This window comes from Ammospiza caudacuta, chromosome 7 (genome assembly GCF_027887145.1).
Source record: "Ammospiza caudacuta isolate bAmmCau1 chromosome 7, bAmmCau1.pri, whole genome shotgun sequence".
Classification (NCBI taxonomy): domain Eukaryota; kingdom Metazoa; phylum Chordata; class Aves; order Passeriformes; family Passerellidae; genus Ammospiza; species Ammospiza caudacuta.
Window position 1 is genome coordinate 28164904 of NC_080599.1, and position 16701 is coordinate 28181604.

A 16701-nucleotide genomic window follows, 5' to 3' on the forward strand; every position below is an offset into this window, starting at 1 on the left:
AATGGTCCTTTTAAGGCCCCTTCATAAAAATGCCCCATCTGGGTGAGTCTGTGCTGCTATTGATCTCTTAGTCTGTCCTCATAAAAAGGCAGTGAGCAGGCAAATTACACAGAATCTATGGCCACTGAGCAGGCTTAAAAGGAAAGCGTGACAGATTTTTCAGAGGAAAAGAAGTCCTGCTCATCACTGTTCAAATGAACATTTAATAATTCATAACAACTGAGTTATAAGTTTCCCCTTCAATACGCTTCCAAATGTGAATAGATTAAGTAGTAATTGCTATCAAGCTTTATGTTCTATTTCATGTACCTAATAAAAGTTTATCTAGTGGAGCTTACTTTGTATCTTTTTGATCTATTCCTAACTGACTGCAATATACTCTATTAAAATATTTATCGTAGTGCTATCAAATATTAACCATTTTAAAATCATCTGACTGAAGAAAACAAATAATGTTACTTGTTTAAGTTTTCATGAATTTCCTGATATTTAGTTGTTCAGAACTCCCCCCAATAAAACACTAAAAATACACAAGATGCTACAAATTGTATTCACTCTCTTTGAATTGGGCTGTTTTGGAAATGCACTCTGCTCACATCCATCACCACTGTCCAATTTGGCTCTTCATGCAGAATTTGAGTTTTGTTGTCTGAAAAGTTTTGATTCTGCTACAGTACAAGAGAATATTAGAGAGGTGTTGGTTTTTCTATAGCTTAGTGGATTTTTAAAACTATTTTAGGAGAGTACAGAATGTTGGGGTTTTTTTTAAGAGTAACATTTTTAAGACATTTCCCTAACTATCCACCTGCTCGTCCTTCTGAAATTGTGTGGCTTTGTCAGGTAAAAATACTGGCAAGTTCCTAGGGTGTAGAATGGTCTAGTGACGGGGAGTGATGTGCCATGGTTGCATGGCAGCCCAGCCCAGCCTGGCTGCCAGGCTTCCATCTCTCCCCACTGAGTGGGTTATGCTCTCCCAGGGTGCTCCTGCTTGTTCAACCAGAGGATGATTCATATCACAGAACTAACATAGCAAAAAAACCTATTCTTTTTTGGTTAGTGTCCTGCTGAGTTAGATCTGAAATCATTCAGTGAAAGGTCAAACAACTGCCTGAGAGATTGCTAGGAGTGTGGGACTAAATAGTGGGGAATTTGGAGAAGAGGGATTGTAGCACTTGCAATTAGAGCAGTTTGGACAGCCATGAAATAGCAGCTTTGAAGCTGACACCTGGGCAAGATCAAGAGGAGAACAACCTCTCTGCTCCAATCCAATCCCTCACCTTGCTGGGGAAAAATTGTTCTGTTAAAGGTCAGGTGTATAGATGTTACTACTGAACCATTTCTTTTTGCTTTGGAGAAACCAATTCCTGATCACCAGGTTATCAGAGTAAATCTCCTGAAGAGCTGCGGTCTGTCAGGAGCTTGGTGCCTCTCAATAATATGGTAACTATGCAAGCTAGTCCCCTCTTTTGAGCTTCACTCTCTGCTTGGTTTTATTTACTTGTTATTTTCTTTGGCTTCTCCACACACAGGTATTACCTAATTCACAACCTCTTCCAGCACAGAAGCACCGAGATAAAGTCCTTAAGCTCTCCCCAGCACCCCTCTAGTCTATTCCTTCTGCAGGTTCTTCCATTTCCACAATATCCCACACACTTTGTAGGCAGCAGTGCTAAAAGAAGAAAATTAAAGCATGGTCTCTAGCCTAGACGTGCTACAGGAATTATGCAGATCTGTATAACTCTCTCAGAGCATCTTATGTTTTCATCTCCTCTGTGCTCTTCATAGAGGAGAGGTGCCTCACTTAATCATTTCTGTTCATATACAGTGTTTGTGTTCTGACATGTTTACTCTGACTAAAATATATTCTCCCCAGAGAGGGAGATCAACCTTCCTTTTCTCCTTCAAATCTAGCATCTCATTAAAAAATAATAACATTCCATGATATTTATACTTTGGTGAGCAACTTTCTATGTATCCTAGTATCTATACGAGTATGCTGTGGGTTGTATATTTTGGAAGGAACGCATTAATAAGCACATTTGCATTGTTGTTTCTCAAGTTTAAAAGACCCTGGTTTTAAAAGGATATCAGGATGGCATTACACCTGTAAGTCCCCAGCACACTTCCCCTGAGGCAAGCAGAACTAGTGTTTTGCATCATCTGAGGATCAGGTCTGATAATGCTGTAATTTTGTTTGTATTCTTGCCTTGCTTGTCTTACATCTCTAAACCATACTTTGCCGTGAGTTGCAGAAGTTGGATTTTGGATTCATGTAAAGAGAATTATTCTGGATTTAAATTTGCAGCCATTTGAAGGAGAGTCTGTTCCTCTTGCATCCAAACCCCTGTACACACACACAATTTCTTTAGTCTGCATAACAGCCATGTAAAATAGGTATTTTGAAAGCAGTATAAAGACCAGGGACAGATGACTGTTCCCTGAGGACAACAATGCTCAGCTCCAGCAGAACTTTATCCTTTTCCATAAATTCTTCTTATATTTTACTTCCCTTCAGCTCCAAGTATAGCAGTGTGGTTACTACTACCAGCCTTGGCACCAAACCACAGCAGAACTGAAATATATACAGCACCTGTGCAGAAGGGAGTCCTACTGTATCCTGATCAGCTAACAGCATTAAAACTGCTATTGGTAAAAAGATATAAAAATAGATAGGTGGATCTTCTATGGCTCCCACACAGGCAGTTGCAATGGTGAACCAGAAAGCAGGGCACCTTGATTCTGCATTTCTGTTTTTTTTTTTTTGTCTTTTTCCCTAGGCAGAAGTTCAATGTGTAGGTATTGTATACATCTGTGTACAAACGTGTAAAAGATCACTAACCTTCACTGGGGAGACCATTGCATTTATATGTATTTAATCTGTCTAGAAAGAAGTGTAGGGTGTATTTTTTTGAAAAAAGATTTTAGAAGAAATTAGATGGTATATGTCTTTTCCTCTTTTCTTGCTGAATGCTAAATCCAATCTTCCAAAAGCAAATGTTAATATTAAGTTCCAAGTTTACAATTTCAAGTCTGATTTTCTTTGGCAACTCAATCTGCATGATGATTTTGATCAAATGCCCCATCTTCTAACATTTGTAACACATGAAAAAATCCACCCCTAAAAAGCTCATATTTAAATAATCATATAATAAGTTAAATGCATGCTGTGACAGAATATGAATTATCTGACTGGCTGCAGATTAATACAAGTTTAGTCTGGAAGACAGATACAAGTACTGAGTCCAATTTGAGCGTTGAAGATAAGAGTCTAATCCTTTGCTTGCTTCTGCTTAAATGAATGAGAAAGGGTAAAATGGGATAGATTGTTCAGACCTTGATATAAGGCATCTGACTGAAAACTCATTCGCTAATTGTTTAAGATTGGCACCATTGAACCAAGATAATTTAAAACACTGAATTGCTACGGGGTGCCAGCTACCATTGGTAACACTCACTCACTCTAGGCCTTTGTAGTGCTGTGGGTTCAATGTGTTTACTTGGTTTTTGTATGAAGGGAGATAGAGAATATTATTAGTCATTGAACCTTCCCTCACCTTTTCCCCTGTGAGGAACATGCCTAATGAAAATTCGAGCTGTGCTGCCAAACTGATATTGGCAAAAGATCTTTTCTGTGCCTGATTGGATAAATATGCAGCTGGTTTTGGAATCAATGCTTCTGTGAGTGAAATGAAAAGATGTTACTTTAAAATGCTGTAGTATATATGCAATGGACTTTAGTCAGCTGAAATGTCATGGCCAAGAAATACACAAGATGCAAGACTGTGAGCAATACACGTAGAAGATCAAGCGAATGCTCCTACTTAATATTTTCGTGGTGTTTAAATATTTTTGCTTTTGATACAGGTTCCTTTTTTCAAAAAACACTATGTTCAGTTAAAAACTGGCCCAAATCAACTGTAGTTGCAGGTTAAATTTCTTGCCAGGCTTGGAGCTTTTAGTTCTGTTTTAATGTTAATTTTTAAAGGAAATCGTTCAGTTTCTATAAAATAGAAAAATCAAATATATGCTATGCTATGTAATTTCTCATGTTCCAGGAGTTCTAAAAGGGTTTCAGGACCAAACTGTTCTGTTCTGAATTCATTGCTGTGCTTTGATCCTGGTGAGAAAATCCATTGTGGGTATGTGGCAGGGAGGCCCCGCTGAGCCCAGCACGTTCCCGCACGCCCACGCCTGCGGCCGCAGGGGACCTGGGGAGGGCTCAGAAGCTGCGCCAGGCACAGCCACATCTATTGTGCCTCTTCTTCTGAGGGCAGCAGACCTTCCTGTACCAGCCAGACCCCGCTGACCGCTGCGTCTCTGCAGCACAAACCCTGAATGCAAGAAGATAACAGCTGCTATCACAGTGCTTTGTATCTGGGAGGCAAAGTCTAAAATTGCATCTGACCTCGGTGTGCGCAGAGACACCAAGCGAGGAGCGCTCTGCCTGGATCCTCAAAGGGTTTAGATTAAATCACTAAGAGTGAGGTACCTAAATAAATAGTTCTGAGGATAATAGCTTCTGTGACTTCTACTTTGTGTGGTGCAAAGTAGACTCCAAACTGTAATTTATCAAATGATATATTGCAGGCCTTAGAAAACACAACTCGGCTTTTGTGTTGGTTTTTCCCTAATAGGTTTACTAATATATAAAATTATGACACTCCATTTACTTATAGAATCATACATGTAATTAAACTAGCTATGGTATAGATTTAAATAGTTTATTTATAGTCAAGCTTCTGTTTGCACTAGGTGCAAACCATTGGGTTTTTAGCAACAAAGCTCCATAAGAATAGAATTTCATAATAATGCCAATAGCCTATGTATAACAAAAACTAAACAAGCACATATTGGTCTGTCGAGTGAGTGTGTGTATCCATCTTTGCATATCTATGTTCCTGTGCAGCACAGGCTTAGGGAAAAGCTGATCAAAACCACATGCTACGTGTCCAGACAAATAATCTTTTTGAGCTTTGCCAAGGCAACAGAATGAATTCTTATTTTTCTCATATATTGGGGTCTGCCTGCTTGCCCGGTCATTTGTTTAGAATTCAATGGGAAAATAAGAACACTAAAACTGACACTGTACAAAATTAAATTAATTGGAATTCTGTTCCTTCATGATAAGACTTGAAATGAGATTTAAATCAGTTTGTGGTTGGTAAAACATGGCAATTTGATGTCTGTTCCATAAAACTGACAACTGCATCTAGTTGTTTTTCTTCTGAAATTGATCAGATAATTTGTGCAAACTTGGAAAATATCTGACAGTTACACAATCAGACTGAGATTTGTTCAGAAAATTACAACATAGTGAAGGAAACTCAATTAGTTTTGTCAGCAAATATAAAGGCACTAGCTTGCATTTCCAGAAACTGTCCAAAGCTTTTACAGATACTCTTGATTCAGCTAAAATCAAGCTAATTATATGCTGGGCTCAAAAGTTCCTCATTAAAAGAACATTATTTGTCTTATAATATTCAAACTCTAAAAGATAGAAAGTACTGAAATGATTAAGTAATTGCTTTGACAAACTGGTGTGTATATATATATTACTGTAAAATTTACTCAACAGTCCTCCAGACTTGTTCAGTACCTCAGCTACTTAGTATCTTTTTAAAACCCACTGGGCTACTTAATATCTTTTTTAAATCCACTGGGTGGACACAGTGGTAAATTTTCTTTATCCAAATTCTATGCAGAGAACCATACTGATTTCTGATTTGCTTTTTTCCCTTGTAGTTCGGGTCACTGCAATATTTCCAATGCTTCATAAATCCCAATGGTTATTTTGCCAGTGTCTAGGATAAAGTACAGGGTGGTAACAACCCTGCATATGGGGTGCAAGGCAGAGGGAGACCTCCTATTTCTGAGTGTGTTATTTGGGAGGTAACTAGGATCTGATTTGGTGAAGAATTAGTAATAGAGAACTTAGAAACTTGAAACATTACTTCAGCTGCTTTCTGCTGCAATTCTAATTGCCCAATAATTTTGTGAATCATAACTCAAGTAGAAGCAGCTGGAAAATGAGAACACAGTCAACAACCACGTGTGAAAAATATGGTTTAAATGCCCTGCTAAATACAGGACCTTGCTGGTAGAAGCTGAGGAAGTCCAGTTTTCTCAGGTTGCAGTGAACAGTGTTACCTGTGCAAGCTTCTTTTCTTTTCATATACTATCTTTAATGCTATTTGGTTAATTATCACAATATTACCTGAAATTATTTATTGGTTTTCTTTCCAGATATAATTTGTTGAGTTGTCACAGGTCCAGCTTTTCTGCTTCAGCAGTACCCATCACTTGGAGAGGCAGTGGTAATCCTCTACCATTATTGTCTTGTATGACTGTTGACCAATTTATAGTACTTGTCTAATTGGTGTCAGTAATTACATTTTCTTGGGATTCTCATTGTTGAGAATACAAAGCCAGCTCTTGTAGAAATCTGTCTTTAATGTGTGTGTGGTTAAGAAGGCAGAAAGGCAGTGAGAGAAGGTGAAAGAAAAATGTCAAAGGACCCTCCAGAGTTTCTGGAAGTAGATAATCAAAACTGTTAAAAGAATAAGTCTTAAGAATTTACTACAAACAAAACTTGCAGTAAAAGTCTAATCCTGTATATACTGAAGTGATATTTCTACTCACTTGTTTACAAGACCCGTTAACCAGAAGAGAAGCAAATATATAAATAAGTATTGAAACAACATGTGTTCTAGCACCATTTAAGGAAAATTTCAGCTCTTATTTTTAAGGGTGTTAAGTACACTTCCATTTTTTTTCCAACCATTAGGTTTCACCTAGTTTCACTAATTATTACAGGTACCAAGCCAATGTTTTGCAGCTATTGTCCAGGGATAGTTTTAAAGGTATGAAAGCATAATTAACTTAGTCAAGAAGCTGAAGTTTAGGACAGAAAAAAGTGAACATGCAGAGAAATCACCTTCTTTCTTTTAGTAGGAATTCTGAATTTGGAAGTAATATGCTGATGTTTTAGTATACAAAACTTACTTCATAGTTGCCAAGACATGTGTATTTACCTATGCCAGCGGGAGGTCCTCCGGGTGTTAGTGGGAGAGAGGGAGGACACTGAAAGTGCATTGAATTAATTGGGTGGCACAGTCAGTGCCCTCAGCTGGGAGTCTCCCAAGGGTCAGGCATTATGGCACTGGTACAGCCCCGAGCTTTCACTTGTTCTCTGCTCCCAAGAACTGGCACATGACAGCACACGGACGAGAGGCAGCGCAGCTGCAGGAGAGGGGCGACTCTCAGAGTTACTTACGTTGGCAGCCCAAGCTGTGCCAGATATATCCCGGCAGACATTTATCACATTTAGGCCCTGATGTTCCCTCCTTACACTCACAAAATCCTCTGTCATTACAGCGATCATGGACTGAACCAAAAGGGTTACAATAACAGTCTGCAGAAACAAGACAACACATACACACTGGATTCAGGTCTACATGTGGAGATAATTCATTCAATACCAATAAAGGCTGCATTTCCAGTGCTAAAGGTAAAGGAAGACTGTCTATTAAGAACATCTAGTGTACTGAATATAATTACTACATGTCCATTTATTTGTTTGCATGTGTCATTTCAGGAAGAGATGTTTTATGATGCAAAGAGAAAAAGTAGACAGAAAAGATATAAAGGCAGAAGATACCATGGTCTTGAGGGTAAGTGATTGTAACAGATTCTCTTTGGCAAGTATATTTTTGACAATTTAATGAACATTAGAAAAGCTTTGTATAGTATGGATATATCCACGTGCCATCAGGGTGAAATGTTTTGCTTTATTAAAATAAGCTTATCTGTATTACTCAATATTTTCAAAAGTGCTAGATATCTTTACAGAGCTATATAAATGCACTTTACTTATTTCCAAGATAGTCTTCCTTTATAAGTTTGAGCAGTATAATAATTTAAGTGAATATCTGCCATTAAATTGATGAGATTGATTTATCAGTGACATTAATAAACCTTTTTCATATTCTGCAATGAAAAGCTTGAGGTGAGCACTAATGTAATGCAAAACCTTTAAGAACAGGCTTTATGCAGCCATTTTAATTTCTCTCACCTCCCAGCGTGCAGATGGAAAATGCAGTGAGGCTCATTCCCCACTGTATATTTTTCACATGTGTTCAGCTAATTAAAGAATAAGTAGGGTAACACATTTCCTCCCACAACACTTACTGCGTTGTTCATTCACAGCCCTTTTCTTTAATGCGATTACAATGTCTGTGTTCAGCTTTCAGCCAGCTGAACAAAGGCAAGGAGCTCACAGAGCTCATTTTTGGCATTCCTGTTCTTCACCTTGGTTATTTAGATTTTGTTTTCAAATGAAGGGTTATCTCATTTTTATGTAGACCCATGTAGACCCAGAGTAACTTCACTGTTAACTGAGACCACAGACTCCTTTTGGAAGCATCTGATCTCTGCTTCTTGCTGATTTGGGGTAACCTGCTGGGAGTCTGGATTTATATGTTTGTGAATCAGTGCTGCTTTGATGACTACATCTGCCAATTGTTCCCTAGCATTAGGTTAAACCTCAGTGGTACCATAAATGAAAAAATGGTCTTGAACTGGCAAGTTACATATGTATATATATCCAATGAAAAAAACTAACAGGAAAACAATTGCTAGAAAGACATTTGTCATCTGTTGTCTCACTGTTTATTAGCTATAAATTACAGATGGCACTCTGAACATTTGGAATGCTGACGAAGAATAGTTACCTTTGGCAAAAGGGTTCCACAATAATAATAGAGTCAAAATAGCTGGCAGCATTCATTAATGAAGCGGAAAACTGACATGCCAAAAATACTCTGCAAGGCTGAGTATTGCAGCAAAGTGAGTGCCATTGAAAAGCTGGGAATTCTGATGTTAATCAGATGTATCAAATGTTTATGTAAACAGGCATAGACTTGAGATACATTCTGAATGCAGGAAGTGAATTTTGCTTCAAGAGTGTTTACAGAAAACCTTGAAAGACAAAAGCTTGGAATTACATTAAAAACAGAGGGTCCAATTCTTGTTAAAAATAGCTTTGTTAGATATAATGAAGTTACAGTGATTTAAACAAGTATTTGTGAAAAAAGTAGCCTGTGATTCTGGAAGTTATATTTTCCAGAGAACAAGATCCTCAACCACTGACAGGTTTCCTACTGAGCTCTATCATATAAACGTGTAGGAAGTTCCAGGCCCATATCATGCAATTGAAGGGAAAGTAAAGAGTAGAAACAAAGTTTTAGGCCAGGCCATTTTGCAAAATTAGTATATCCAATCAGAACACACAACAGACTAATTCTAGCTTCCATCTTTCCCAATTGATACCACAGTAATATAACCTACAGAACATTCAGATTGTCCAACACAATATCAGACTTTGTGGAACACTTCCCGAGGCCTACCAAATATTGAAGACATTACAAATCTCAAAGGTCACAATTTCAGTGTGCCACAGGGAGGCAGCAAGTATCTCCAATGCTCTTACAACAACAGGGCACTAAGGAACACTAAACTAACATTCCCAGATCATCGTAATAAGCAAACCACACACAGAAAAAGGCCCTGCAGATCTGAACTGAGAAAGAATTTTCATCCTAATCTGGGAACTATTTGTAAGGATAGGAAGATAACAGAAATGGTAATGTGTTCACTGGGGTTCACTCTATCAATGTGATGCTTCAAACAAAACACAATGAGCGTAAATAAGAAAGGAGGTGGGAAAATGGGCTGAGGTTTGCTGCTTATTAATCTGGGCTGACAGTGGCTCCAGGACAACCCCCAGGGTTAACTTCATGTGTCATTAGGTGTTAACTGAAGCCTAAGCCTGACTGACTGCAAGGGTGGCTCTGTTAAAAGTGTGACAGCAATCACCAGTTGAGTATTTATGCAGTGAGGCAGAGGCCATGTTTTATTACTCTGGGTCTACCTGGTGGTTTCCATGCTATCCTTGCTTGTCAGTGTGTGCATTGACTGAAAGTCACTTGGGCTTTATCAAGAAATAAAAATCTCTTCAAGCTGTTAAATTATTTTTCTCACCGAATGAATAATTTCAAACTTCAGAATACCTTGATTTCTTCTGAAACTACAGTTGCCCATATGAGGTAATTTTGCAGTTAATGTACAAATCCACAAATTTTTGATATTTCATTTTAGGAAATAAAATCTATTTTGCTGCTAAAGAAATTAAGGGCATCAAGAATTTAGATTTAAGCCCACTGTATAATACATTGCATTTGGCTCACTGGTAAAAAAAACTTCTCAGGATTTGAATTCTTTATTCTTAAAAATTAAGCATTTTACATTTTCTCCATTGATTTAGCATCAGCTAAAATTTACAGATTTGTTATCCATGTACTTACCATATGTATTCAGCAAACTGTGAAGCAGTTTTGATAAATCAGAGCCAAAGCCCTACTAGCTGCCATTAAACTAGCTCATCCAAACATTTGTTACCTTTCTACATACATGGCTGAAGAGGAAAGAATGAGCCTGAAAAATGACTTTCATACGGGAATAAGACTTGTACATATCACTGCAAATCTGCTTATTAAAATGTTCATGCCAACATTTCATTGTAGTTAAACCACAGAACACTGCTTTTAAACTCAGAGAAAAGAGAAATGAGCATTTCCAATAGAGCAAGACTGTGCTTGACCTAGAAGGTGGTGAATCCATCAACTCTCTCACAGGTGAAAATGGTCCATGTTTTGCCCAATTAAATCTTAGGAGCCCCAGATCAAGACAGCACTTTAAGAACAAACTTCTCTGTTTTCTGAAAAGTGCTTAGGTGTCTGTTCATTTCACTGACTTTACACAAGAAGTAGGAAAGACCTCTTAAGTTGGCAAATCAGCTAGAACACATACATTAGAAACATACATTTTGTATGGTAACTGTGATCTGGAAAACTGTCTTAGTCCAGCAAGAATGTTATTTATTTCAAATTAATTACCTAACGTGTAGAAAACCAAGGTTTGATCCTATAGTTATTTCACATAGTGCAATTCTCATCGGAGTCCAAGAGAATTCTGCTTGCATTAAGATGGAAAGTCAGCAAATGTTTCACATTGCCTATTTGTTTTGCTAAATAAAAGATCTAAAAAAATTATTTCCTCACTGTCTTGGCAATTTTAAAATGCACAGTTGTCTTACCATGACATTTTAAATATATCACTTATAAATTTATTTTAAAATTACTTATTTTTGGCTTTTTGTTTGCGAACTTCCTTGTCTTATGTAGCTGCAGCTGCTGTCTTAGCATTTCAGTGTATGTTGGAAAACAACATACTGAATGAGCTGATGAAAAATTCCAAACAGACCAATTTAGAGTTGTATTCATTAGGTCTATTTAGGCAGCTGAAATTATACAGCCCTGATGCCATACCAATCATGTCTGTCATCGACATCAAACAAATATGTGGGACAGTAGTTTTTTCCCAAGAACATTTGATTGTGTTAATCTCCTCAGCACAGTCATACAAAATCATGACTTGCCTACTAAAGTTCTTATTAGCTCTGACTAATTAGTGGCAAAGGAGACCATGCATTTCCTGAATGCATTGCCAAGCAAGTTAAAAGGACACATGAAATGCCGTGCATGGATGGATCTGTGTGTTTATCACAAGATAAATATGTAAATCTGTCAAGTTACAAACTCAAATAATAGCAACTTAAATAGTTTCTGGCTTGAATCTCAGCAGTGGATTATAAATATATTAAAATATAATTTATTCACCCATAGTCTATTTTGATTTTACAGTATCTGCTAACTACTCTTTGCTTCCTGGAAGATGAAAAGAAAAAAAATCACAATGAAAATACAGAACAGGTTGTACTGGTGCTTATGTCTATAAGAAACATGGTATTATTAAATTCTCCACTTCTGTTTGTTATTAGAACAGTGTTTTTAGTGACTATCTGTTAATTACTGGCCATTGTACAAAGGTTCCTTTATTGACTATGTTCAGGCTTCACCTGAAGTGTCCTAACTTTGCTGTATACTGTCTGTGGTGACATGAGAACAAATGCATATTCTTCTAGCGTGCTAAGATCCTAAATTTTTTCCTAATACGCTTTTCTTATTGTGTTCTAACATTTTCTCTAATTCTGCAGTTTGAATATTTATCACAGATGCTTGTTCTAAAGCACTGTTTTCACCTAGGAATCCCTTTTCTAAATGGACATCGTGTCACACTGATTTGACAAATTCTGTTTCTAACCTCATGGGCATAATTTGAGTTCCTCCTCTAAGTAGCGGGGAGGTGACACTGCATTTACAGCCCTGTGTCTGGGAGCAGAATTAGCTGCAACATGTGAAATTCAGTGAATAAAAGGGATTAACAGAGGTCCCTCCCCATGTCCTCTTGATACAGCTGGCAGCTTTTGTAGGTATACATTCAAGAGTATGTGCAAGTAATTGGAAAAGTCAGATTGGGACCAGGTATTTAAGACTCATTAATTTTCATGTGTGACCCCAGTGTGGCTCCCTCCTATGTAAGGAGAGCACATGCAGTTTCTTAGGGTTTTCTGGGGAAAGTCTACCCAGTACCCAAAGCAAGAGAGATTTGTTATCAATTACAGATTCAAAATGCCTCCTTGGGGCTACCAGGGCAATAGAAATGAGGTGAGAAGTCTACACAGGTGCTCTGATCCATTGAAAAAGCTCATTCTGGCTTCAGTGGCAAGTAAGCAGCAGTGGTCCCTAGCAGCTGCCAGGAGCTGCAAAGGCACAGAAGAAAAGGCGCAGTTATCCCAGGACTGACCTATGCACACATTTTCATCGTCCAGCTCTGCGGAAGCATTTCTGAAGTAGCCCAGCCTGCATAACTCGCAGTGCTGACCTCTAGTGTTGTGCTTACAGCTCACGCAAATGACCGTATTGAGCAGCTCGATGTAACTGCACCGGTTGGAGTGCCCGAAGCATTCACAGTCTTTCAAGGAAGAACAGAAATGTATACAAAGTGTATACAGCAGCAGAGTAATAGCACATTACATGCTTAGTAAAAATGAACCATGAGCAGAAGTATGAATGAATGGCACATACATGTTAATCAATGTAACATGGACAGCAGCAGATGTTTATCTGCAATGGAAGTGGAGCTGGTTTCAGGCAGGTTAGCGTGACCCGACAACCATGGCATGACGTCGGAGGTTGGCTGTTGTTGGCAGACCTGATGGAACTGAAGCATTTGCAGTTGTAAACCTTTCAGGGTTACTGGAGGTTCAGTTTCCGCTGAGAGAAATGCACATATTTTTGCACATTTGAGATGAGTATAGATCAAGACCCGGGAAAAAACCTCCTCGTATTAACAATGTTAAATTCGGTGGACAAAATTGTCAAACTTAATTATGATTAAATCCACAACTGTAAGTAAAATAATTTTTTTTCTGACAGAAATGGAGAATATTCAAAAATGCTGTTGAACTTGGAGTGATATAACTGGTAAGCACCTTGAGAACTAGAGTGTTTCATGGCCAAACAAGTCTCTAGTTTGACAATTTTGGCCAACACCTCCTAAAACGATTAACAGTGAAGAAAAGGAAGGAAGACAGTTATTGGAGAACTACATCAACTGTACTTTTGAGGTAAGCATTAACCGGTTTTTGTATTCTGAGATGAAAACCAGTTGGGCTAGAAACGATTATGAAAATTCTGAAATGTGTACTGACTAGAAAGCATGCTTTTTACAGCCATCTGAAATGAAGTTGGCATGACAGCCACTTAAAAAAAAAACCTTCATTAAATATAGAATGCTAGTGCCTTTTAGTTTTTAATCATGAGCAATACTTGGCTTTATGCAGAACAAAGAAAAAATTAGAAATGTACGAATAACATTATGGAAGACAGAGCTCTGCTTTGTGTAGAATACTTGTGTAAACCTGACTGCTCAACTCTTGGGATTATGAAGCCAGAATGAATGCAGGAAAGGTTACTAGGATGATAAAAGAAGTTGAATCTATTTAAAAAGTGAAGACTAGGAAAATTTGACTTGTTTAGTCTAGCAAACTTATGATAGAAGGTATCACCTTCTTGTATAAATACAGCAAGGAGCTAAGCCTTCTGCCATCCTAATGGACAATACTGGCACAAGAACAAATGGGTGTTAACAGGCTACTGGGAAATTTCAGCTGGAAATTAGAAGATGGTATCTAGGCTTTAGGGCAGTGAGGTTGTTGGACGCTTTCCATTTGTCACAAAACACATTGATGCTTTACAGATGTAGTTTATTAACTGGTAGAATAAATTACAGTATGTTTCCTGCAATAATGGAGCATTGGATGCAGTGACTTGGAAGGGCTTTGAGGTCTTGAAGTTACCTTGTAATTAGACAAAGCTCTAGCAGGGGGTGTAAAATGTTTCCATATATGACAGAGGCCAAGTCCCCTGTGCTGCCTTTCCTCTGGTATGCTCCTGGTTATGCTGGGGCACCTAATCATCCCCCTGGCTGGTGGAGTGGGCTTCACATACAGTATTTGAGCCTGTCTGTATTTTTGTAAGGAAACAACAGTTGCAGGACATGTTTCTGAGTATGCTCTGCACTCCCAATACATGGATATTTCTTTGGCTTTTGTCTGATGTACTGGACTGTAAATAGATTGCACCGTAAATGGATTAAATTTTTTTAGACACTTAGCACAACATATGTTTCAATCTTGAGAGCTGCCTTTCTGCTGCCAGAAAACATTAATCCATTTTACATACATGCATTTAGTTAACATATATTTCTTGTTCTCTTCAATGTTATTCTGCTAAATCAGTGTTTTGTGGTTCATGCTATTCTGGTAATTTTGATGCTGGTAACTGCTGGAGTACAGGAAAATATTAGTGTATCAGTCCCAGTATGTTACCACTTGACACAAGTAAGGAGGAAAAAATGTTAGTTTGTTGTCTTGCAGCTGGTCAGTCTGATTCAGCATCTCAGCCAGCCACCCTGCAGCATTTCTCCCCAAGTATATCCATCTTGCTCAAGTGAAAACTGCCTGTGTGGAACAGATGAGATCTAAAAGTGGAAAATAGCACTAGCAAACAGGAGTAATGGAAAATTGGTTTGATTTTGTTTGCGTTTTATTTTTAAAGTAAGAAAGACTGACTAGTGATAAGCAATCTGATCTTTCTGAAGCCAAGAATCAGAAGCAAGGCTGTCAGTCTTTCTGTCCGACAAAGGACCTGTCTTCTGCTACCAACAGATAACTTGTTTTGGTGAGATAATACTGTATTGGTATGTTGGTCAGACTTGTTGCTAAACATTTTCATATTCCAGGTGAATTTAGAGGAAATAATTTGCTTATATACTATAAAGAAAAGCTGACTATGCTACATTATCTTTTGTATTTAAGGCAGAAGAAAGAAAGTGAAAATAGTTCATGAATGAATGACTGCACTACTTCCACTCTGAAACTGCAATACAACTTTCAATTATATTACTACTACACATAATTAACCATAGCAACAGCACAGAAACAAAAGCTGCACATTAAGCAATTCACTCTCAACACAGGGTCTGCTCCAAGTTATGATTTGGAGTGAAGAAACCTCTAATAATTACGAAGCACTTGGATGCATGCATGCACTGTGAAACATAAGCAGGAGGACTGTTCAAGTTCAGAGGTGGGTCATCAATACTTAAGGTAAACAAAGAGATCAGTTTTTAAACTTCGTTGCATTTCTATGGGTATTGCTCTTTTGTAACAACTGTGCCGTGTGAAACCAAGTCTTTGTCTCAAAGTTAACTAAGATACAGGAGTGCTCTAGTAGTCTTGGTCAGGTAAGTAAATGCTACATGGGGTAGAAAAAGCCACAGTTAACTCAAAAACAGTCCATCATCTGATCAAACATTAGCAAAGAAAAAAAAAAAGAAATGGCAAGTAATGATTAAATCAAATTTGTGATAGTGTTTGCTTCTCCCCTGCCTCCCCTCCATATTAGTGCAGTAAATTTTTGCTGTTGGCCTGGTCAGTGAATCATTTTTACATCCCTCTGTGCTTACAAAAATAAGCTATGTAAGAAGTCCTCCTATGATTGAAATGGAATTACTTTTTGTACTGGCTACATGAGGTGCTATCCTAAGCCACTCAGACATAGCACACAGAATTGCATTCAGCACCGTGCCAGCTGGGAAGCTGTCAGTGCTGTATGGCCCTTCCAGCAGATCATGTGGTTCACCTTAACCAGAAAGTATTCTGCTTGTTAGACCTGTCAGAAGCACAGCTTAGGGTCCTTAGGCACACAGCTCTGGCCAGCAGCCTAAAGCACTGTCACGCACTGGCAAAGTCATGCAAACACTGAAGGGAATGGGGTAAAGTCTCAAAATCAGGCTGCACATGGTTTACCAACCATTGTGAAATGACATGAGCTTCTTACAGTGCTAGAAAATGCTGCTTTCAGTTCTGAGTACCACATGTCAGAAAAGACACAGATAAGTTGAATAACAATAAGGAGTGAATGGTTCAGAAACTAAAAATCTCAGAGAAGAGATAATGACAGCTAGATAGGTTTAACGTGAAGGAAAAAGGGATTGCCATGTTAGATGTGATCATTGTTTTTGGCTGAGAAGCATTGACTCTCTGAGCCTGCCTGACTATTTTCCAGTGCAATGATTTTATTGAAACAATCTTGATTCTGTTGCAGAAAGCATGATAAAATTGCCCACTGAAGCAGGCTCACGAATTTGATAATCTAATTGTTTCTATAAATTGAACAA

At 38.1% G+C, this 16701-nt stretch overlaps 1 protein-coding gene across 1 annotated transcript in view; it reads right to left on the reverse strand.

Moving 5' to 3' along the window:
* The window catches only part of NTNG1 (netrin G1), a 147198-nt gene that overhangs the window by 17885 nt on the left and 112612 nt on the right, over positions 1–16701 (reverse strand). Inside the window, exons 8-9 of the mRNA XM_058808749.1 lie at positions 12763–12930; positions 7274–7411 (exon numbers count right to left, since the gene is read on the reverse strand). Of these exons, the coding sequence (XP_058664732.1) occupies positions 7274–7411; positions 12763–12930 (306 nt within the window). The remainder of the gene's footprint in view (positions 1–7273; positions 7412–12762; positions 12931–16701) is intronic.